This window comes from Diadema setosum, chromosome 4 (genome assembly GCF_964275005.1).
Source record: "Diadema setosum chromosome 4, eeDiaSeto1, whole genome shotgun sequence".
In the NCBI taxonomy this organism is placed as follows: Eukaryota; Metazoa; Echinodermata; class Echinoidea; order Diadematoida; family Diadematidae; genus Diadema; species Diadema setosum.
In genome coordinates, this window is record NC_092688.1 from 26,323,092 (window position 1) to 26,348,612 (window position 25,521).

Consider the following 25,521-nt stretch of genomic DNA (forward strand, 5'->3'; position numbering starts at 1 on the left):
AGCGTTTACTATTTCCAAGGCCTGAAAGGAAATGATGACTCATCGTTGGTGCAAGAAGGACACTAGAGTATCACGTATCGTCTTGTTCTTACTTGAAATCAGAGTTGTCGAATATCCTCCATGCTTTCTTCAGGTCGTAACCCTGCCTCTCTATCTCCGCAGCAAACGTCTGATAAGTCACCTTGCCTGGGTAGATAAAATAACAACAACAACAACTCAGGTCACATGAGCGCATGACAAAAGAGCTTCATAAATTACAAACAAATTTCTTTCGAACGAGTTGGTATGCACATTTCTCATGTACTACTGAAATTAGTTCGCCCTGTATTTCTTTTATCCACAATGATGTACGATGTAAGAATGGTCAGCACTAATCTGTACAGCTGTTTCACACTCACACACACTAATACCCGTACAAACAGCCTGTCAGCCTGTGTGCAGACTTATGAATTTACAAGTAATCTATTCTGCCTTGTTTTGTTACATAATTCAAAAAGTAAAAGACATATTAAGAGATGGGTCAATCTCCATGAGGCCTGGTAGAAAGGGGTGCATAGGATGCCAAAAATGGTAGAAAGGGGGCATAGGATGTCAGTTCTGGTAGAAAGGGGTGCATAGGATACCAGGCCTGGCAAAAGGGTGCATATAATTAACACTCCCTGGTAGAAAGTAGGGCATTAAGATACCAAGACCAGTAGAGTGGGGTGCATAGGATGCCAGGCCTGGCCAAAAGGGGTGCATACGATGCCAGGCCAGGTAGAAAGGGTGCATATAGGATACCAGGCCAGAAAGAAAGAGGTGCATTCAGGAGGATTCAGAGACACTTTTCTGAAGGCAAAGAGGGTATCAAATTACACACTTACACGTATACCAATATCTGGTTCTGAAATTAAATGAAGATTCTAATTAGAAATACAGTACCCTTTAATCTTGCCATCTGACCTACCACCATCATCATGTCATGCAGGTATTTGTGTTTCAATTTTTACCATTCTTTACCAGTGAACTTCCTAGCTAAGTTGCAGCTCTGGTGAAAAAGTTCAGGGACTTTCAACCTTTGATTGTCATGCATTTTGCCCAAAGTCTGAACTGTACATCTATACTTTACAGTGAGTGCTCACCTGAGTCAGGTACAAAAACAAACAAAAATAAATCCAAAAGAAAGTTTTACTTAGATTATGTCAAAAGGACAGAGGGACTGACGGACAAACAGCCAAAAACATAACCCCCTAGCACCCTTTGGTGCAGAGACATAAAGATTATGTTTTTTTTTTTTTAATGTCAGCCTGCTAAAACAACACATCTTTACTGTTATCAAATCTGATGGCCTCAACTCCTTCTGTTTTGACTGTTGGCAGTAGGAGATGATCATGAAGGGTTAATTATACCACAGTTGTCACAGAAAACAGGTGACAAGGTCCCTGGACACTGGCATGACATCATCACAGCACTCCCCACACTGCTGAGCACTGCTAATTACTATACTATGTGTGCCACTACAATGCACACACTGTACTGCCCTGTAACATTTCACACACGGAATGCAGTGCAGCTGGGTTTCAATACCTTATCAAAATAAATGCAAGGCAATGCACTCTACTGAGGTGTCAATGATTGTTGAAGTTGAGACCGTTTTACCTAATTTTGCTAAATTTTCTTCTCACTACATGAGCTGATATACAAAATACATAAACTGGACTAAACACACTGAAACTATATCAAAGTTCACATACATGTACATGGTTTTGACAAATTCAGTTGCATTAAAATTGCTTTAATTAAACAACCATGACGGAACTTTTGATATCATGCCAGAAGGGCAAAAATAAAAACATCATTTCTTGACAGATGATACGACGAAGTCTCTCCTTCATTCACACATAATCTACACATTGTACAATACACCTCAAATCTCAAGCAAATAGGAAAAAAAAAATCACAGCTTGTGCAGATAGAATGGCTGGGAATTTGTACGCTCAGCTGGGGACCTGTCCATGCATCTTTGTTGCACAGAACCTGCAGGCACGGACGAAGCGAGCCCAACCCAAAGTGATGTCTACCCCGCAGCTGCGTCGCCACATTGTAATTTTGACCCCTGGAACCTGAGATGTGTAATTAAATATTCATATCTCTGTATAATCTACAGCGCATGACTCAGAGGATTGTAATTCTCCACTCCGTACATGTAGCTGAAGTATGAGTCTGGGCAGACTATTAAAACAAATATATATATATAAAGAAGAAAAAAGAAAAACAGCTGCCCAGTGTTTATCATAAGACTGTAATCTAGGATGAGCTGGCAGATTTGGGACCCTTCAATTGCTGCCACGTTGTAACACTTCTCTGCTGTAGAGGTGCAGTGTAATGACCATGCAAGCATGGCAACAATTACGGCAGCATGCATTGCTGTAATATAGTAGTATGTGCCCCCCTCCCCCCCCCCCCCATCCTCATTATCATAACCAGAAATAAAGGGGGACTGGAGACAATGCTATCACAAACAGCATCTAACACTACAGAGGCACCTTGCCTCTTTTATGATTCTACACCAAAAAATCTTAAAACTTAACAGAATGCAACAAAAATGGAACAGTACAGACTCTTTTTCTAACACTAGCAACACTAACAGATCGAAATACATGTACCATAAACACAGGGTTAATCTGTGGTTTAAATAATTAAAGAGGCTTCATTTAAGTGTAGATCATACTACAGCTCAATCATATGTACACGTATTGTAGCTTGTGCACACATAAATTTGTTAGAAATACAAGACTGCTTTTGCCTTCAAGGTATGCACACAATGCACTCTTCAGCACTCTAACAAATTGGCACATGATTGTCTCGATACATCTGACACAAAACGGCACTGTCACTTCTTCAGCTTAGGGTAAAAGGTAATGCTGCAGAATTTCACGATCAGCAAATACCAGTATTCCCAAGTATTTATCACTCACCCCCAACAACAACAACAGAATTATTATTGAGCTGTAATTCCTTAAAAATACACCCATCTCTGTTGCTGTTTACAGTGTAAAGGTAAAACATAGTTCTGGTACCCCTGCAGAACTGTCAAATTTCACTCCAAAATGTACACCTATGCCTAAGAAATGTGTGGAATAACGGTGTATAATAACAAGATATTCATTGGGTAACAACAAAAATGAAAACAAAAATAACCAAAAAGTTTTGCCGGGGTCGTAATCTCAGAACTTACCCGATCGAGGTCAGGCTAACTTGGACTCAGGGACAACTCGCCCTCGCTTTGACGGCAGGGCCGAGTTGTTCCTCCGGATTGTACAGTGTTGTACTATGGGAGCGGTTCGCGTTCTGGCTGGTCGCAGTTATGGGCCAAGTTGATACAATGCGCGCATCAAAGAACCTCTTTGGCGTGCATACAAAATGAATGTGTGCCTATGTACAAAATATGGCGATCACGAACTGCGTGTATTAAAATTGTCTGAAATAGGGCCGAGTTGTCCCTGAGACCGAGTTAACCTGGATCCTTAACTGGAATAAAAGTCAGTACGTATACCGACTTTTATTATTCTACACTTTTGATCTCAAAATACTCCAAAACAACTCATCATCCCGGCAAATCACGTCAGCCAGGTAAGTTTCTTGGTAGACTCTCTTGATATATTTCAAGCAAATATGAAATGGTGCAAGATGGGTTCTCAAACCCTTGTCCGAACTATGTTTTCACTTTAATCTTGACTTGTCTATATGCATATTAATCCTAATTTCTCTCCACCATGATATCAAACTTGTATTAGTATGGATAACTGAGAATCCTTAAAAATAACTTAAATTCAGCTCACACAGTTTTTACTGTAATTTTGCGATCCGCACAGTCATTTCAAATAGTGAGTATATTTAGTTCTATGGGGATTCAACATTTTGATAAAGTGAACAGCTGACATAGATTCTTGTAGTTTGAATATTAATTGATGCACAATCAATGCCCGCATATATGCACACTGAAAATGTTGACATGAATATACTGTGTACATGTGTACTGTATACGTACAATGAATCGTATCTAAAAAATTAAAACTTTATATGCAGATCTACTGAGTTCAAATCTGGCAATGTAGGAAGACTGTAGAAAATGTTATACCAGGGACACAGAGATTTTCGAAGCCAGATGGAACTGGTATACAGAATCTGCTCTAGATTTTTTAACCCATTGAGGACGAGTCCCGAGTATACTCTGGCAGGTGTCTATGGGAAATGCGTGTTGTAGCAAAATCAGTCCATCCTCAACAGGTTAAAATGACTCCAGTTGATTCTTGTCATTGTTGGTTGGTGTCTTTTAATTGGGTGGGGGGTCTAGACAATGATTTTAATTTCCTCATAGCTTTCGTCAGTCAATGTACTACTGCTCAAGCATTCTAGTACATCATATTACACAGACTAATTTTCTAAGACCTTGCTTCAATCTACATGTACATATGTCAGTTGCTCCATACCAAAAACAAAAAAAAAAAAACAAAAAAAAAAACTCTGCAGATGATAGCTAAAACTCTTCCCTTTTGGACACAGAAATCGTCAAAGTTAGGTCAATATTTACTCCCATAAGCGAAGCCGAGGTAAGTTTCATGGGATTTCACATACCAGATATCCCCGCATGAGGAACAAGTTATTTGCTTAACAAACTCCCTCTCGCAAAGCAAATGAAGCATTCAATACTTATCCTACAGATTTTCACCAAGCAACAAGAGTATATCAAATTTGAAGAAACATACTGTTTACCTGGAGTAAAGTATAAAATCAGAGGCATATTATGTACATGCCTTACAGTTCCCCTGCCTGAATTTGAATGAGTTTACTGTAAATTTCTACAACCCAACTCTGTTTTGTTTTGTTTTGTTTTTTCAACCAGATACACTTGTAGCTCAACCCATTTGATCTGAATTTTGATCTACACAACTCATGAAGCATGACTTCAAGGAAGTACAATTTGTACATAAAATGTCCACACTGGATGTTGTGAAATGAGCTGGTGGGTTTAACACACCACATCGTCGCTGGGGCGATAAGACCTCGTATCTACAAAATGTCAAATGTTCAGGAGAGCCTAAAAACATGGCGGCCAAAGCACTGTGGCGAATGGGATAGCCTTTCCTTTGACATGCCGTGGTGGCTTCATTTTTGGAGTAAGACAGTTGGGATTTGGACAGGACATCACTTAACCCATTATTTGACCATTAATCAAAAAAACTCATTTTCAACAAAATTGCAGATAAGGTCTTATCACCCCAGCAACGACATGCTACCTGACACTCACAAGAACCTTCTCCATATACATGCTCAGTTGTAAATCAATGACTACAAAGAATACAAAACCTAGGGACAATGTTACATCATCTGAACATTACAGATTTTACCTCAATTCACACTGTACCCTCAGCATTTGAGTCAAAGTTATTTGGCATTAATTGGGGTTATTAAAACAAGTAATTCTGGTCTAAGACCAACTTGTATTCACTTGTGCATAGAAACATCAATGTGCTACAATCAAGATAGTCCAAGTCATTGCCATTGCTAGTAACATACTATTTTATCATTATTGTAAGTATTATGTGGTTTGTTTTTTGTTTTTGTTTTTTGCATTTATTACTTAATTATATGCCCAATCCTACAACACACAAGAGCAGCATACATACCTCCAGTGTTATTTTATCCTGAACTAGAATGCACATTGATCACTACATGGATAACAGTTTTTCTAGAGAAGAAAGGGAATTACAAGCACAAGAGACAAGGGCATGGTAGACACTGGCAGCTGGGTCCATTACTGAGCATCCATTGCAATACTGATATAGGCCTACCTATTTGTGGGTAAACTTGGCCTATACCAGATCGGGTAAACTCTGCCCCTTGTGATGGGGTCCTATATCAGGGGATGAGTTTACCCATTAGACCAAATTTACCCAAAAATACTGTACTGTAAACCAAGATATTTCCGGTGCATATTGCAAGGAGCCACGATTTGTGAAATCAATATGCATAATGTGCAAGAGTTTGTCTACAAAATGTATTGAATGCAAGTGGCTATTCGGGAAAGTTTCATGCCGCAAATCATGTTTCCGCTTCCTCAGTATACGGACAAGCATCCCTCCACAGTGAAACACTGTAGTTCCACTCACCTGTCCCTTCTAAAAAGCACACGCCAGGCGAGGGAGTGTCCTGATCCCGATGCAGGTAGTCGAAGCACCAGGCGTGGAAGGAGAAGGCGAAGATGTCCTCCAGTTTGGCAGGGGCTTCGATGGCCTTGCAGATGCGATACAGCCACTCCTGACACTGGTCACTGGTATCGAACTGACATCTAGTGAAGAGGAGGACAGGAGAAGGATGGGGTAAAGAGATAGAGGGAGACGGAAAATTAGTAAGTCACAGTCAGCATTTTATCAACTAGTTACTAAGACTGTAGGTCTAGTATGCTGCATGAGCCATGATGTAGTGATATACAACATATCTGGGGGTTGACTACACGCCAGTACAGAAGTACCATGGCACATGTTCTTCGAATGCAGAACACACTATTTATCTAAATGTACTGGGAATCATCGAGTATAAACATTCAGCGCTACCATTACTATTGTCACTTGTAATCTATTCTTATTCATTTCATGAAAGGTGATGAAACGATTACCAGATCCCCGCATCCGCAAAATAAAGATGTGAACATTTCCGACAAGTAGCAATGTACATTTACTTTTGCAGAAATAGGGAATAAACATACATTGTATTAAGAAACATTTACCGTAAGCACAAGCACATATTACAACAAGCAGGTTGTAGTTTTACATGGATTACAATATTAATAAAACCATTTCCACAAGGACCCAGTAGGCAGGCCAAGTTATCAATATTTAGAATCCAAATTTTACTCATTAGCAGTTTGCGACATCAGAACTACAACGTACATATCATTAAGCCTTCAATACATGGCACCTGGAGTATTTGGACTAAGCATGAATCCCCAAGAGGTAATGCATTCCGGCATGTAATCTACACCTGTAAATTCTATTTTTGTCTGCTGTGCATGCCTGGTATTGCATCAAACCACACTCCTCGCTGAACCCAAACACAATACAATGTCAGCACACAGCGTGATCATTGCTACGTGAGGTTGCCAGGCTCAACTGGAAATTGCTCGCTGGGGCTTTTTTCAGGGGTAGCTGCAGGTACAGCGTGTGACACAGATATGTCGGATAATAAGCCAGCTCGTAGTTGAAGAATAGCTCATGCGCAGGTTGGTACAAATGACCTTTTTTTCTTCTTCTTTTCAGCTGGTATAAAGACACTTCACAGTTTTCAAAGCAACGTAAGGCATACGCTTGCCTGACGTTAACAATTAATGGAATTCATTAATCAAGTTCAAAGAAAGAATAAACTTGTAGGCCTATCTCCCATAGACCAATTGACCAGAACTCTACATCAAATAATACTTGGGAAGCATCCTTTTCATGATTTTGCATTTATGTATTGGACAATCTCCATACTAATCTAATGTTAAAGTCGGTGTGCTGGCAAGCACCATTTATCAGGATAACATGAATTTAATCGTAACATTACAGATCAACATTCCTCTTGGTGAACTGTATACAAAAACCAAAACCTGATTGGCCAAATGACTATTTTCTGCTCATGTGCAGGTTGGAGCTACAAACTGGCTTATTCTTCTATTTTCCGCTCTTCACTTCCCTTCTTTTTCAACTCTCAGAGAGACTACGACAGTTCACTTCATACACTGCTGGAACTTTAATTGTTTGTTTGCTGGTAAATGTAACTTTTATAATGATGGTATAAAAATAGCAGCCTTTCCCTAATTTAATGTATCACATAACATTGCACACTTGAGTCGTGTGTAAGCAACAGAATTATGGTAAGTTTCAGATTCTGGGGTAAAGCATCCAAGTTAACCCGATGAAGACTAATCAAGAGTGTACTCGGGCAGGTGTCTATGGGAAGTGCATGTCGTAGCAAAATCAGCCCATCCTCAACAGTTGAATGCCCTCAGCTATCAAAGTAAAAGTGATACTACATACAGATGAGCAACGTTAAGGAAATTTTGAACCAAGTTGATCTTTATAGGGCCTATAAATCTATTTTAACACAAGAGTTCCCTCATGGCAAAAAGATGACAAGAATTCTAGAAAATAAATGAGCATACCTGATAAAATTCAGCTTTCTCACCTCATACTTGTAATAGTGACTATTCTACAATGAAATTGTTGTGATGTAAACTTCAGTATCGCACTTCATATGTGCTGGCCTATATCTCATATCAATTCAGGTCTACGGCCAGTAAACTTCTTATAGAATATAACATGCAAATTTGACACAAAAATTCCACACACATACTGAATACATTCCTCATCACTTGTCCACTGGGGCGGGCTAGAACTCAACTTCTTTTTTTTTTTTTTTTTTTTTTTTTAAAAAGGGGGAAAACAGAACAGTAAGTATAATCCTGCCTAGACCGTTCCAACCAATGACCAATTCTTCAAACTCTATGCGGGACTTGATCTTTGATTTTCCCCAGAAGCAATAGCAATGCTCATTTGTGAATCTTGTCTAGCTCTTTCCATAGGAGTCCCAGCTGTATGAAGACTGGATGAACGACATCGGTAAACATGAGGTGATAATTAGGCTACAGCATTTTGTTGTTTAGGTTGTTTTTTTTTTTTTTTTTGTATTTTTTGAACATGCATACTGGATGTATATAAATTTTGTTTAGAATAACACATTCATTCAAAGAAATCACTCACAATTGACTTGATCTTATGATACCGTATAAATTTATCATTCCATGCAAGCAATAATTGTGATTGCCACTGAGAATGGTACACATTCAATACTGTTGTCATTTTTAAACTTAGAAGTGTCATATTGTATTTGTTTTTTTGTTTATTTGTTTTTATATCATAAGTAAAATGCATAAAATGTAAATTAATGTGAAAATCTTGTCCTGATGAGCATGTCCTCTTTCTCCCTTTGTTTTTAATGTGTGTCCACTACACTATCCTGAAGAGACAAACACTTAATATTTTGCTATGTACGAGGTACAATTTGTTAAATGTTAGCATTAGGTGTCTTGCATCATGCAAACATGAGAGCTGCTCTTTAACGATCGTAATGTTTGGGACTGACGACTGCGATACCATCCTCATTAATGGGACAAGATTATTTTAATGAGTTGCTCTCCCAGCATGATGCGTAAACATTCATGTGGTTCGGATGACTGAGTACTGAGTGTGTGGATATTTATCTCTTGGCAAGGCTTGCTGACGTGAAAACCGATGGGATTTATCTCTAGCTCTCAGTGAGTGATTCATACCAGTACCTTTCGATCTGTGGCTAAATAGTTTGTACACAAATGAATAGTTCGATTGCAAAAAGAGGTAATACCATTATTGTAAATTTGAGATATTTGCTATTAAAGCAGCTAACAAACAAAGAACTACATGTATTAAAGGTTCTGTTTACCTTTGGGAGCAGTGATTTAAAAAATGTTCAAGAGATCACTTTTGGTGCATATCATATATGAAGGTCAGTTGTATCACAAAACATCCTACAATATAAAATTTTTGCAACAAAGCCTAAAACATAAGGAGATATCACTACTTTTCTCACTAAACCATAACTGTAGATGGTTTATTCTGGAAACATTTTTATTATAAGTACAATTTGTATTGTTCACATTTTGTTAACAATACTTAACGTCGATTATACTGGTTCAAATTTTTACATTGGTTGTTTCTATCCTCAAGTCACATTTTAGAACTACTTTGAAGCACTAATGGTGGGATTTTGTTTCATCTGCAAATAGTAAATTATGCCTTTAAAAAACTTTGGGCTGTGGGGATATTTCTTATCATACATTGTACCTTCTATAATATTCCCTGTTATGTAACCAGTGAGGTATCACTGGAAATGTTTAATTTTGCTTTGTCTGATGACAGACTTACTTCCAAATGTTTAAAATGGCATTTAACCCCTTTTGCAATCAAACTCTTCAAACGGAGCATTAACATATGTTCTGTGTATCAGGCCATTTCATCCATTTCCAGGATTCTAAACCACAAGTACATGTTATGTTCATCCTTGTCAACAAAAGCAACATGGTTATTCCTCTACCTTCCACAGGTTTTCATAATCAACAAAACCACAGCAGAGAATTAATCTCAATTTCTACAAATGAATACTGAATACCCAAACATCACTGATACATGTAAAGAGCATAGAATGCAACAACAAAAATTGTTTTACAGTACATTGGGAGGCATTTCATGAAGTGTTTTGTCAATTTTTTTTTTTTTACTGACAAACTGTTATAAGCTACTGAAATCCTTGCATCTGATTGGCTGAGAGCAAATTTGTCCAACAAATTTGTCAGACAAAATGCTTCATGAAATGCCCCAAGGTCTATTACCACTCTGCCAACAACAATTTTTTGGCCATAGGCCAAGCAATACATCACCTATCCATTCTCACTGTGTCCGAAAGATATTATAGCAGTGGTTAACACTACACAACCTACATACATTGTATGTAACAATAGCTATGTTCACACGTACCGTCATGGTTACAAAACTTTAAGTTTGGGATCTTCGAAGTTTCTAAACCATGACACTCATACAACGACGTGGGTTCACACGCATTTAGACTACACCGCTAACTTCGGGTGAATCATGACATCGTGGTTAACCCGTTCACGATGAGTCCCAAGTATACTCGGGTAGCTGTCTATGGGAAATGCGTGCTGTAGCAAAATCAAACCGTCCTCAACGGGTTAATACCGAAAGTAGTACATATACCCTTGGCACGCGCTTCAGATGAACTCGCACAGGCCGCACCGGAAAATTGGTAGAGTCGTAAACCGCTACGCTAGCGCTACATGCAACGAATACCTGGCCCTGCCATATTGCCCTACTTACTCGGGAAGTTTTGCTTACATTTGTTCTGAACTATATGCCATAAATTCAGATGCTTTTGAGGGAGAGGTGTATTTCGTACTTCCAAGTCATTTTTTCTTTGGGAGGGACATCTTCCTGCTCAAACGTAGTGCTAGCCTGGGGCCTAGGTACGTGCGGTGCAGGTAGCTGCTGCAGCTGGCTACCGTACTACTACAGCTGATAAAGAACTCAGAGCTGACCCGGAAATGCACGGTGGAGGGAGAGGTCACGCTAAACTTTAAGTTTCGAAACTTCAAGGTTTGTTGTGTCCACGCCTCCGCTAACTTCGATGGAGACCCCCCGCGGCTCGTAGTTCATCACACTCACATTAAGATTTTGCTGTGGTTTTGTAACTTGAAGTTGACTTGAAGTTATGAAACCTCAGGTTGTTCACAGGCACTCCAAACTTAAAGTTAACTTTAAGTTTCGAAACCACGAGTGAAAGTTAAAGTTTAGGGCTATGCATGTGAACCCCACTATAGTTTCACTACCCGATATCTTGCTTCGTGCGGTTTGGGCAGTCTGACCACAAACTTCTCAAAAAGTTACCACTGAAACTTCCTGCATGCACAAATTTTGTGAAGTTTCACACTTCTTGCAAAACTATACATAGTTTTATAATGGCCACGCACTGCTGAAAATTCAAGAAGTTTGTCACGTGACTAGATCAATTTCATGTCATATTTTGCACACTCTTGCACGCCTACAGTTTATATTCACAGAGGGTGCTCGCTTTTTGGCCCTGTGGAGCACATATGTTGAATAGAGAAATACATCATGGGCAGTTTCGCATCACTCAAGCTACATGTACAAGCATAGTTTTGTCGGTAGTGTGAATGTATGGTTAATCTTCTCGAAGTTAACCTGAAGTAAACTATGCGTACAGATTCGCGTAGTGTCTGACAGCAGTTACTGCGACACCAGCCCTACAGCCTCAGTGTACTTTACCTCTACTTTAAACAGTCATATAGTCATAGTCAAGAGCCCAGCCAACATTCAGTCACGTTCATTACACACCTGTACAGCAAATTACATTGTACGATATGTGCTAAAGACTCTGCTCCAACAAAATATTTATACAGCTATTAATCATAAGTTCTAGATGAATTGTACTCATACTGTTGTCATCATGATTGTTAGCATTTGTAATTGTGTGTGCCATGGTAAGTTGTATCCGATCACTGTTAAACTCAACGATGATATAAGAGTATACAGTGTATAAGATTGCACAAGCCACTGGAGCTCTGGAGTCATGACGACAGAAAGGCAAAGTTGTGAAATTTGGATGACCTTTAAAAATGGGTTGGGAGGAAGATGTGACATCTTGGAAGTTTGTACACCCCTTTATTCTGCTGATTAACCTACAACTGCAGTAAGAACAGATTGTTTTGTTGCTGTTTTTTAATCACTCAAAGAAGAAGTACTGCCAATATTAGTCTGATAGAGAGGATCAATGAGTTTGTGGGCTTTAAACTCCATGCACTCTGTGAAGCATTCACACTACACCCTTCACCCATAAACAGACGTTTCCCGCCATACAGCCACAGCTGCACATCACCATTGCATTTTCAATTCACCTTTGGATTTTCAAGTATGTATTTGATGGGCAAGAACCATGACTTAATTCTACGGATCAAAGCTATCATTCTCACACTGGCATTCTCCACCCTCCTTTTCTACTGGAAATTCTTTGACTGCATTCAGTCTTACACAGTCTGTGCACACAAGACCAATCATGCAAGGTTCCAACTTTACATGAAGAATGTCTACTTCCTTTTTTATATGAAGAATGTCTACTTCCTTTTAATATAGAAACATGTCTGGGCAATCTTCAACAATGCATATTGTTTGGGGCCCGGTTTACACCAAGACTAGCAAATATTTGAGAGGTTCAAAAATTGCAGTTTGCCACAGCAATAATTAGACTGCTCAGACAGTACCTGACTGGTCATTGCTTGGGTGCCACTGTAGTGCCACCAGGCAGAGCAAGAGTCCATTTTTTCTGGACATCAGAAACTGACATGCTGTGAACTGAGACATCCAGATGCAACCTGTCCAGTATGCCAACAAATCAAAAGGGCCTTTCTCACTAGAGGAGACATCGGAGTGGCTGTCATGACTTGTGCCACTCGTGTGACTCGAAAGACAAAAAAACAAAAACAAAAAACTGGCTTGCACTCTCACCAAGAAGGCAACTCCATGGTGACTTCAGAGATGTCTCCAAATTGGCTGACAATTTATTCATACCTCGAAGTTGTGGAGACATCGCCGCGATGTCCCCAAGACATCCTCTCTGAATCTCAGTTGCAGAGACAAAATCCCCAATGGGTCTCCGCAAAGTCGTGGAGACATCTCAGAGACCTTGCAAATGAAATTACTCTTTGCAACTTGGCATTGCCTAAGCCAGGAGAGGTCGTGGAGACATCGCTGAAATATCTCCAAAACCAGGTCAAGTCTGGCAAGAGTTTCAAAAAAAATATTGAACATGTTCTATTCTCTTAAAACTCCCCAGAGACTCAGCTACATTCCAGGAGAAGTTTCCGCAACTAGGGAGACTCTAGTGCCACAAGGTTGCCAACTAGTCTCCAACACAATAAAACAACTGTTCTTCATCTACATGCTCAAGAAATACTGGGGCATTTTGTGAGCTTTAAATCTCACTGAAAAATAAAGAAATTACCAGGTAGACACGTTCACCCACATCAAAGAACGACGTCCTCCTTAAAGTCGGACGATCCTAACCACTAATGGTACGTTATTTTGTAAACTCCTCTGAACGAAATTTGTGCATGCAATTGCGCAATGCCAGACTGCAGTGCTATATCCATATAAAACGTGTGGGACAATGCTGCCACTGAGACGTGTGTGTGGGTACGCATCATACACAAACATTGCGACCGCGAGCTGCGGTGATTGGAGGAGAGAGGCCAGAAGACGCGTGGCTCTTTTGGCCTCTCTTCGTGCACATGCGCACTGTGGGTGTGCGTCCATTTGTAAGCTCTCGTGGCTCAGACAGCCATTTTGGGTCATGTGATTTTGAGCCGCAGTGTGTGTTCGCTGGCCCATTGAGCCAGTGCTATTCTCATTCGGTGTCACGACATTTGATACAAAATTGGGGGAGGCAACGTGTTGCGTTCGTCTCTGTGCCGCACAAACCACTCGCCACAATTGTAAGGCTTTAATACTGTCATTACCATAATGGTAAGAACCATTCTGCGGTATTCTAGTACATTGAAGCAGCAGTAGTAGAAGAAGCAGGAGTAATATTAGAAAGCATCATCATATCTGTACGTTATAAAATATCTCATCAGAAGCATGAATTTATAGCATTCAATTAATCAATATTGCTATTGTAGTCTCTCTACTGAAGGGAGTATAAAGAAACAAGGAAAAGTAGAAATTACACGGTGCGTAATATATGTCCCCGCCGGAAGTAGCATTTAGTAGCAAAATGTACAATATAGGTAAAAAGATGAAGGTCAAAGGTCAAAGAAGTCAAAGGTCAAAATTCTATGTAGAAGTTTTGAAGCCCTCACCTAGTGCCATCACATAAAGCAAACGGAATCGAAATCGGGTTAGAAATGGCGAAGGAGTAGCATTTTGTAGCCAATGTACAATATAGGTAAAAAAATCAAGGTCAAAGAAGTCAAAGGTCAAAATTCTGTGTAGAAGTTTTGAAGCCCTCACCTAGTGCCATCACATAAAGCAAACGGAATCGAAATCGGGTTAGAAATGGCGAAGGAGTAGCATTTGGTAGCAATATGTACAATACAGGTCAAAAATCAAGGTCAAAGGTCAAAGAAGTCAAAGGTCAAAATTCTGTGTAGAAGTTTTGAAGCCCTCACCTAGTGCCATCACTTAAAGCAAACGGAATCAAAATCGGGTTAGAAATGGCGAAGGAGTAGCATTTTGAAGCAAAATGTACAATATAGGTCAAAGGTCAAGGTCAAAGGTCACAACTGAAATTCTGTATAGAAGTTTCAAAGCTCCCATGTAGTGCCATCATATAAAGCAAACAGAATCAAAATCGGGTTAGAAATGGCGAAGGAGTAGCATTTTGAACATTTTGATCACACACGGACGCACACACGGACACACGGACGGACGGACGGACACACGGACACACACACGTACGGAGCCCGTTTCATAGTCCCCTGCTCGAACTCGTTCGGCGGGGACAAAAAGCACACAGATATTGACTGTAAATACTGCATTTGTCATTGCTCAAACTGTGAACACTTCTAGTTGGAGCTGAAAGGGTATTCAACCATTTAAATAAGTCATACTGACCTACATTTAGTAGCCCTCTTGCTCTTTGACTGTTCGAGTACCATTGTATGATAAGCATCCTTGTAAACTGACGTACCAAGAATACCTCAGATATTCACACACCAAAATGTCAGTGTGTGACAATTGAAATATTCACGGCAGTGGTGAACAACAAACCCATAGGCATCAACTCCATGGAACCAGATGAACAGCCTTGTGCGTTTGTCCTTTTTCACATAATGGTAACCCTCAATGCAATAGACAGGTCAGTTTTAACCTCAAGCTTTGTAAAAAGCCATCTCGGTTGGGGGGGGGGGGGGTGTATTGTGTAGATGTATGGGGTGTGCTCATGTGTGCATATGTATGTTTAAATTTGTGTTTTCCCTTGTTTTCTGACTACATTTTGGGTCAATGTACAAGTACTTACTGTGTATGATACTCAACTAGGCTGTGGGTTCACATACATGAAACGTTTATATGCCGTATAAATACTGTATACGCCATATATTTCGCGAGTCTAAATTTTTGCAAATCACGAATTCCTGACAATTTCGCGAGAGGTTAATTTCGCGATCGTGGAGTCCTGTACTGAATGGAAAAGAGTACACGTGTACGTCACATTCATATCGGGGGTTGAGTAAATATTTTTGCGTGTCTTTAATTTCACGAATAGCACCCGACTCGCGAAATTCGCAAAAATAAAAACCTCACGAAATATTCAGCGTATACAGTATACTTGCAAATCTTGAAAATTTTGTATATTATGTGAAAAAAAATGTGATTGTGGAGTACAGTACTAAATGGAGAAATGACATGTGTCCATGAAGCATTCACGTCAGGATTGTGTGTCACTTTAATTCGCAAGTAGCACCAAATCATAACATTCACTAAAATATGCCAAATACATTGGAGTTTTGGGGGGTTTTCTAGTATTTTCTGTTTCACTCCAGCTGTTTGTTTTTGGTTATTTTTAAGAAGCACCTTTGATATACACTTTATAATGTACTATGGTTATGGAGGAAAAATGTGTAAAATGAGCATAAAATGTGTTGGAGATCTCTTATTTTTAATGCAGCATTTATATGCTATCATCAATGGTACAACTATATCATTCACAATTTAATTGTTTTGAACAACAGCCCCTCTGGTCTAGACCCTGATCAAAAGTTTCTACAAAAAAAAAAGATGAAAACGGATGACAAAACAACATAAAACCAACAATGGGTGACAGCAAACAAGATGAGAGGCTACAATGAAGTTGCAATCATCTGGCCCAAAGACATGGGTAAGGTACAAGGTATAGACCAAATGCCCCTTTTACCTTAACCCCTTGAGGACAACTGATTTTGCTGCAACACACATTTCCCATAGACACCTGCCCGAGTATACTCAAGACTCGTCCTCAACGGGTTAAATCAATTATTGAGTATACAAGCAAGTTGCAACATCAAACAGGCAATGAAAAATTAACTTTATACTATGATACATGCCGTCACTCCTATGATCCTCATGCTCAATTTTCTCTCTCAGCGCTCGTTAAGTTTTCTCATTACAGAACAGCGTTGTACAATTATCCAGTATTTCAATTTACTAGGCCCTGGAGTCAAAGCATCCGACAAATAAGGGGTTTCCCACAAACAAAAGAACTTGCTTGTAATCAAGTTCATGATTCACAGGTCTTGATGTGATAGAGTATTCAATGAAATGAGTCTCCTCCCTAGCTGCTAACTCCAAATGGCATATTTCATGTGACAGCTTTGTCACTAACAGCATGACCTATCAATCAAACATGAAACTCCCCAAAACACATTTTCTAACCTGCACAAATCATACAACTTATACGTTTCCACGCACATTGGCATATTAAAGTTTACTTCAACTATTAAGACTCCAGTTCTTCTGTAGCAGCTAACCTTTCACCCGTTGAAAATGGACTGATTTTGCTATAACACGCATAATATATCCCACAGACACCTGCCCGAGTATTCTCAGGGCCCCGTCTTATAAAGCCTTCAAATCAATCACAAGTCCCCAAGTCAATCGCAACTTGCATTGCAGCTCACAAGAAACTTGTGACTGATTTCTATCACAAGTCTTTATAAATATAAGACAGGCCCCAGGACTCATCTTCAACGGGTTAAGATTACTAATGCATCCCAGCAAATGCAAGTGCAATACACCTGCAAACCATCACTGGACAAATATGATTTAAAGTAAACATTCAGACTTTTAAAAAAAATCTAAGTTTAAAGGCATCATATCATTACAAAGCATGTTTAGAAGTACATCTACTTTACAAACAAGTTCTTCCCTGTACATGTACATGTACATGGTTAAGTGTGAAAGCCGTCCCAGTTTACTGGCTAGAGGAAGAAGTCTTGTATTCTGCCCCTCTTTATAGCTACTCAACCAATACAGCGACTGCCCAGCAAAGTAAAGTACGCTTAAAGCAGGACACTGATCCAGCAATAGAGGTGAGCTCCACTACAACCCCATCCTACTTAGTTTAAAATGACTACTGCACAAACTCAAGTGGGTGACCTTGCCCAATTCAATAACTCTGAAGTATGCCGCCTTAATATCAATTGCAGTCAATTGTTGCCAGGAACTGTAGCACCACTGCAGCAATGACAACGCAGAATACTAGGCACTGCTATCCTCTCCACAAATCATAAACACTACGGTAATTTCCTTTGCGGGCAGAGCCCAATTTTGCGTCACACGTCGGGTGCTCATTAATTGGTGGCAAATCTATACTCCGGAAGCATAGTTTGCCTCAAAGGGTGATAAACCACTTCCCTGTTGATGACATGAACTGCATATTGTGTAATACTGCTTGTGAAACTGAGAAGAGAAAGAGACCTACTTTATCATTCGGGTATTGAGAAATAAGTGTATGTCATACGGTTCACCTGCTCTTGAGCCAAAACATTTATTGTAAGTATTTCCTTTCACATGCACATTGCTTTTTTCGGGGGGGGGGGGGGGGGATCTTCATGTATGATAACAAGAATGGACCCCACTAAACCCTAATGATTATATCTTTGTCAGAAAATGATAGAAAATAACATAAGTATTCAAAATAACACTAGACAGGTAACCAATGTATTCAAATTCATGGACATTTTCCTCTATGGACATGGTTTAAAAAAAAAAATAAAAATCTTCCATCTACCTGAACATACACTGTACTCAAAGCATTTTGAAATTTGCATTAAATACAATTAATAGTTATTGCTACTGCCATATCAGGAAAACTCTGCAGTTGTCAGGAGCGACAATTGCTATAAAGGTGAGCATGAATTTGAAATAACATGTAGGCCTACATGTTGATAAACTGGTTTATTTGAAGACAGTGAAGGACTGTTAAAATATTAAAGCCACATGTGAACATTTCATGGGATAAGGTAAACTGAAATGATGTGATTGAATCATTCTAGATCAGGGTTGCTGAATAGGTTCGATCTGCAGACCTCCAAATTTTTCTCCCGTGAAAGTCGAGAAAGGCAATTCTTTGGGTCAAAATTTTGTTCCCAAGACGTCTTCACCATTTAATCACGTGTACAGCATGAGTACTGCAGCTCATCACAGACGTTTTCACGGTGTGCGTGCCATTGCTAACAATATGACAATCTTGCTATGTATTAACCCACTGAGGACGGGCTTATTTTGCTACAACACACATTTCCCAGAGACACTTGCCCGAGTATACTCACGACTCGTCCTCAACAGGTTTTACAGGACTTTTTGAATTCAAACAATGTTGAATATTGGGGCATACTTTTGTTTTTAATTCCTTTTCTTACCTGAGGTGAAGCAGAATTGCAATTCCAAGGTCACGTATAATACACAGTATATCAAGGCATTCTTTTACATATTTGCATATCAAGATTACTCAAACAAGAGGATCTTACCGAATCAACTTCCCATCTTTGCACGTTACCACCAGACTCTCTTGATCCCTGCAATCTGCAGTCTCTATCAATCCAACAGGCACCTGGATTTAAAAAAGAAAAGAAGAATAGAGAAAGAAGTGTAAAAAAAGCTATTGATTTTCCATGATTGACAGTGTTGTCAATCATCTTTGGAAATTTATAGTGGGGGGGGGGGGGGGGGGCAAAGTCCTGAATAATTTGCATACTGCCAACAACTTAATACTGGAACTCACGGTCTACAGAATACATATTTGATAATCAGCTGATCACTTCGTATGTACAGCACACACATGTTGTGTAGTGAATATCCCCTAGTCCCTCCCCAGTCCTCTCCTGGGAAATCCTGAGAGAGAGCTGTATAAACTCTCACAGCATGAGAGTACCAGGCAGAGTGGGCAGAAACATGGCACTCGATACCGGCACTCATAGTCCTGAGGAAGGCAAGTCGCAGCCCTGGTCGGTAATGTAGAATGCACAATGGATCACTTCCTGAACACTTCTGTAGAAAAACACTGGTAGTCTGTGCATTCAGAGGGCAAGAAAGGGGATACAAAATTTCACAGACAGCCACTATGAAGCAAACTGATAGACAAGCTTCACAGTTTAATACTGTAAAACCAGAAGGATTCTTGGTGTGAAACTTTTGAGAAGTAGAGCAAACAGCATTTTTTGTGGCATGAAATTTTTACAAATTACCACTGGTATTCAATGCATAGAGTGAAGCCAAGAACTTTTGCATGCATTTTAATTTTGCGAATCTTGACTCCTCACAGAATTCACGAAAATTTCATGCACGAAAAACAAAAAATCAGGGTTTACAGTACCATGTAGAGTGCAGGTACGTTTTTCAATTACAGAGTTCTTCCAGTTAATTCAAAGCAGCGATGCGGGTAAACTTTTATAGTAGAGCCATCAGCATATATCTTCCAAAGCTGCCCTTAAAACACTAAACTAAACCTGATGGCCAGGGGACACTTACACTTCATTATAAAATTATTTCATACACACAATGTTATGTAGCTGCAAACCAGCAAAATACTAGTTAGTATTTCAGAAGCACATTGGTACTTTGGTTTGACATTGCCTAATATATTATACATCATTACATTCTGCAGAAGAAATCCTTTCACACTGCAACAAAAAACTTTATACATTGTGCACTGTATGTGTATGCTACAATGTAAGTACAGTTCGACCTCGATTATCCGGCCTCCTTTTATCCTGAAATCTCTGTTATCCGGAAGCGTTCACGCAGTGAAGAACTTTTTTTTTTCATCCAAAAATTGAGAAAAAAAAGCGACTTTAACAACTTTTCATGGATCTATTTCACTAATTTCATAAGATGTGTATGATAGGTTTCTCAATATCTAATGAGGTAAAACATGTATGATTTTCACATAACAGATATATACTTTATTTTTGTGAAGAAGAGACTACAATTTTGTGCTAGCATAGATTACACCACTGTTGCGGGGTACGCTACCTGCCTAGCTACCAGTGCACTGGGACGGCAGCTTGGACTGGAGATTAACATTGTGTCTCCCATATCCGGCCAATTCGCTTATCCGGATGAGCGCCGGTCCCGACATGGCCGGATAATCGAGGTCGAACTGTACTGCACAACATAACAAGCATGATGTCGTTGGCCATTAAAGCAGTCTTTCATGCAACTGCATCTACTGTGGTATATTAAATAAACACTGGCCTGGTTACAAATATTGAACTATAACTCGCCCAGACTTCACATTTTGTGTACCTGGGGATGTCAGGCATAGCCGTGTACTTGTTATTACATTTCAAATACTGAATGGAAGCCACTGGACAAAAGACAGCCATTTCTGTTTTTAGGCTTTCCACTGTGTACATGAACAATGTTTGTTCAAACTTCACATAATGATGTGAATGTTTCTGCTGGCAACTTACATTGTCTCACTTTAATGTTGGAAGTCTATTGAGTAAGTAATTTCCATTTCCAGTGTGCATGGTCCTACTGTGCCCAGTTAAAAGTGTTTGCATACTAACTATTAATGTGTGTGTACAGACTATTGAGAATGCCTCTGCACGCATGTGATAACAAATTCAAATATTTGTATGAACTGCACATAAATATGGACATGACTTGCACGTAAATATTTACAATTTCAAACTCTCCGTCTGATTCCTTTGATTCGAGAAACTACAACTTGATAACACTTGACTTGGCACTTTGTACTCAAGCCAGGTATGCATCATTTGACATGAACCAGCTTGCCTGAATTCTTTGTGCCTTGGAAGAGGCCAGAGGTCATTATAGGCTATGTATTGTGTCCTCAACATCAAGTCAGCTTGCCTTTTCCACTATACAAAGTCATTACCAGTTCTTTCGTCAAACTCTTGGGTAAGAATTCCAAGAATACCAGTGATAACATGGGTGACACACCTGATGATAACAGCAATAAACTGATTGGGGCTGGCTACTTGAGGACTGGAGCTTTAAAAAAAATATGAAAATGTTCTAAAAAATAAACAAATAAATGTGATACTGAATTTACTGAAATGGGTATACACTGCTACAAAAAAGCTTCTTTTTTTTTTTTAAACTGAAAATCAAATTAGTAGTCCTCACCTTACAGTGTATATTTCTCACTCACACAAACTATATCAAGTTACACAAAAGATGGTATTCAGGTATACATGTTTTCAGAGCTGTCACATGTGTACCGTATTTGAATGTAGATTTTGAATGGTTCGTAGTGTAACTAGATTCATTCTAAACTCCAGATACTGTAAATTGCACCATATACACGTACATGTATGATGTAAGGTCTTGAAAAAATTAGTCTCGCTATACAATGGATGGTACAAGCTGAAATTCTGCAATGAAGCTAGCCTAGTTTACTTTTGATGAAAAGCTTAAGTTCATAAACCCGTTGAGGACAGTTTGACTTTGCTACAACATGCATTTCCCATAGGCACTTGCCCCAGTATACTCAGGAATCGTCCTCAATGAGTTAAAGTCCTTTATATTTCAATAACCGATTCAGTCATCAGTTAGACTCAACAGATTTTCATAATTGCAGTTACTGTACTTGTGCGCACAGCAGTGCAGAATATTATAAAGCCGTCGCGTCAACGTACAGGCACATGGGATCAATAATCTTGAGCAATGCAAATAATGCAAACCTGTACTGTCTTACATTAAATGTCCATTTCTTTTAAAGTGATGATGAATGGAAACTAGGGGATACTAGATACAAGTACACGTAAGAAGAAAGATATTATATAAATAACTGTGACTTCATTCCATTTTCAAGATGCTGTGTGAATTCACTACCATTTTATCACTTCTCAATCTTCATCAGGGAGAACAAAGTACAGAGGGTCCCTATAATGTAAACATAAACACAGACAGCAGACAGTGGGATCTAACGACCATGTCTGCACTCCCCCAGGCTCACAGTGCACATGTAGGCAGGCTGGAAGTCCATATTGATTTTCCACATGTGGACATGGGACACACCCACTGGGCGATGTGAACTGCGCTGCATCCAAACTAAATTGGATTGTGCGTGAAGTACGGATATTCTGGTAATGCGTGCATGATGTCCTTTCAAATACTTTGATGCTATCCATTCTACCTGCTTTACAATATTGTTCTGGAGAAAAGGAAGGACATGTAGCAGGGAATTGAATAAGATTTTTTTTTTCTTATTAGATATGAAGAGAGGGCAGTAACAAAAATTAAAAAAAACAAAAAACAAAAACAAAACAAATGAAATATAGGCCTAGCTTACAATTTGTAGCATAGTGCACCAGCAGTATAATTCACATATTGTGTATTATAGTGCTGGTGCACTATATGAGACATTATCTAACTCCTCCAGTCTTCTATAACACCAAGTAATACTGTAAATAAGCATCATGGGGCACTCTTTGTACCATCATACCTTAGAGTATGCAGCCTTGGTGTAGTGCAGCTTTTGCCAGAAGAAAAATTAATTAAGTCATGGGCTCAATCTAGATTTTCACTGCACCAGTTATTGCTATGAATCCTGTGTCCTTGGGTTCATATCAATCAGAGAGACAGGACAGGATTTGAAATTAGTTTTATGATCTATTTTCAAAACTGCCACAGACTTACATGTAGTATATTTCAGAATTGTTGTCTTGTGTAATGCATTTCAAGATAAAGAGAGAAATGGTACAAGGGCGATCATCTTTCTTTTCTTCTTTTTCTATGACATTAATAAACATTAATGTACACCATATGTACCAAGTAAAAGCTAAATTATGTTATTCAAAAATCTGTTCTGAGCCAAATACAGCCAGTTAGCACTTGACTCTAGGTTCGGAGAAGAGCAGGTTTGGATGTAAACATAATGTCAAGAGTTGCAAGACCAAGTGAAAGTGAAAATAATCAGCTATGATGATGTGCAAAGTATTGCAATATCCTTCCTTTCTTCCCCGTGGGAGTAAATAGTGTCAGAAACATACACCATGTTGTATTTAAACCTTTTTCTTGTGGCAGTATTAAATGTAAGAAACATGAAATACACCATATTGTATTTTCTAAAACCTTTCTCTTGTGGCAGTATTAAATGTGAGAAACATACACCATATTGTAATATAATTTTCTTGTGATAGGATACAGTATAAGAAACAGACACCATGTTGTACAATGTATATTGTGGTAGTACCAAGTGTAATACACGCTGTTTGTAATATCCTTTTCTGTTGCCAGCACACAGTGTGAGCAACAACAACGCTGCTAAGCACTACAGTACAAGCCACCAAAAAAAAGAAAAAGAAAATAGAAAAAAATGATCCATTTCTTGCAAATGCTTGCATACATTGTATTTATCTCATTGTCAAAAAATAGATAAGCTGCCAGGGAAGGCTTAGAAGGCAACTGTGCTGTAACAAAAGTACAATGTATGTAACATTGTAGCTCAGCCACATAAAATATTCAAATGCCTCCCGAGTCATAAATTTCACAATGCAAACAAAGTACTGTACTAATGTACTTCCCCCTGGCAAGTAATCAACTGCCTATAAAGATAAAGCACAAGTGCAATGTGTGACACAAAATGACTACACATGGTACAAAATGAAAAAAAAAAAAATGTATAGAGATATGTTTGCAAAGTTTGACTATGCAAACTAAACAGTTCTACCAGTACCAATGTAAAACAAACATGTCTTTGCTGCCGAAATGGGAAGCACTTTTTCGTAAGCATCTAATATTTGTTGCTGGAAACAGAGCTACAATGTAAATGTACACTCCTAAATGTTATCTCCTGACTAATTCCGGGGAAAATTGTCATGGCTTTTGAATAGCAGGAAATTCCTACGATCACCTTTATCAAGCTTGATTCATAGGTGAGAAAACAGCTCATGCACAAAAAGGGGGTGTGGCTCACAGTGTCACAGCTATGTACAATTAATGCCTGTAGATCTCAACACTCTGGCATTCATATGCACAGTATGTATGATAGACTATTCTCGGGCACCAAAAACGTCACTGTCACACTTTTGAGCTAAGGAAATAATCCACTGATAAAGTCTTTCTGAATGGAGGGAGCTGAGAGACAAAGGCCACTAAATCTGCGCAGGTTTTGAGCACAAGAACACAAATGACTCAAAAAGAAGTGGCAAATCTTCACTGACAATATCCTGACGAAAATCCCATTAAAAGGAGCAAGGCCATAATACTGTTGTTATTTATACATTGTACATAGTGCTCTACATTACAGTATACAATATGCTTTGTATCTTGAAAATACAAAAGGTTTTTGTCTTGAATTTGTAGGACTGAATGACCATGGTGTACATGGGGGACAGTCCGTACAAAAGGGACATCCTTGTTGAATCTGGAAAAGAATTCAGAATTATACTAGTCCCTCCATCAAGATAGGAATCATTCATCTTTAATGGACAAAGCAAATGAAGCAGAATATCAATTACAACTAATAATCACATGTACAAAAATTAAAACCCAAAGCATCATTTCAGAGCTTCCACTAACCAGCAATGTACTTGCTCAGTCAAAGTGTGTTCTGGTAGAATATTGTCAAATCTGAAATACCGGTAAGCAATCTGATTTTTTCCTCAAGCTTTCAAAAACGATTCTGTTCGATGTCTCTACTGTAGGTTATAGATCAATTTCTCCTCATGGTGAACTGACTTTTTAAAATGCTCACCATGACTTTGAAACAATATTACATGGAGGAAGAAAGGTCTGCAGTATCAAACATCATGTGGCTTGTATGTAAAAAGTAGTAGGTCTTCAAGGACATATTGTAGAAAGAGGAGAGTGAAGAAGGGAAGCGATGTAGGGAGAGTTTGGGGAAAGGGAAATAGTGTCTGTTGAA

The 25,521-nt window shown here is 39.0% G+C and overlaps 1 protein-coding gene across 1 annotated transcript in view; it reads right to left on the minus strand.

The window, feature by feature from the left end:
- Positions 1 to 25,521, minus strand: part of LOC140227768 (phosphatidylinositol-3,5-bisphosphate 3-phosphatase MTMR4-like) — a 48,248-nt gene that overhangs the window by 20,989 nt on the left and 1,738 nt on the right. The window contains exons 3-5 of the mRNA XM_072308165.1: positions 19,151 to 19,233; positions 6,153 to 6,331; positions 93 to 186 (exon numbers count right to left, since the gene is read on the minus strand). Of these exons, the coding sequence (XP_072164266.1) occupies positions 93 to 186; positions 6,153 to 6,331; positions 19,151 to 19,233 (356 nt within the window). The remainder of the gene's footprint in view (positions 1 to 92; positions 187 to 6,152; positions 6,332 to 19,150; positions 19,234 to 25,521) is intronic.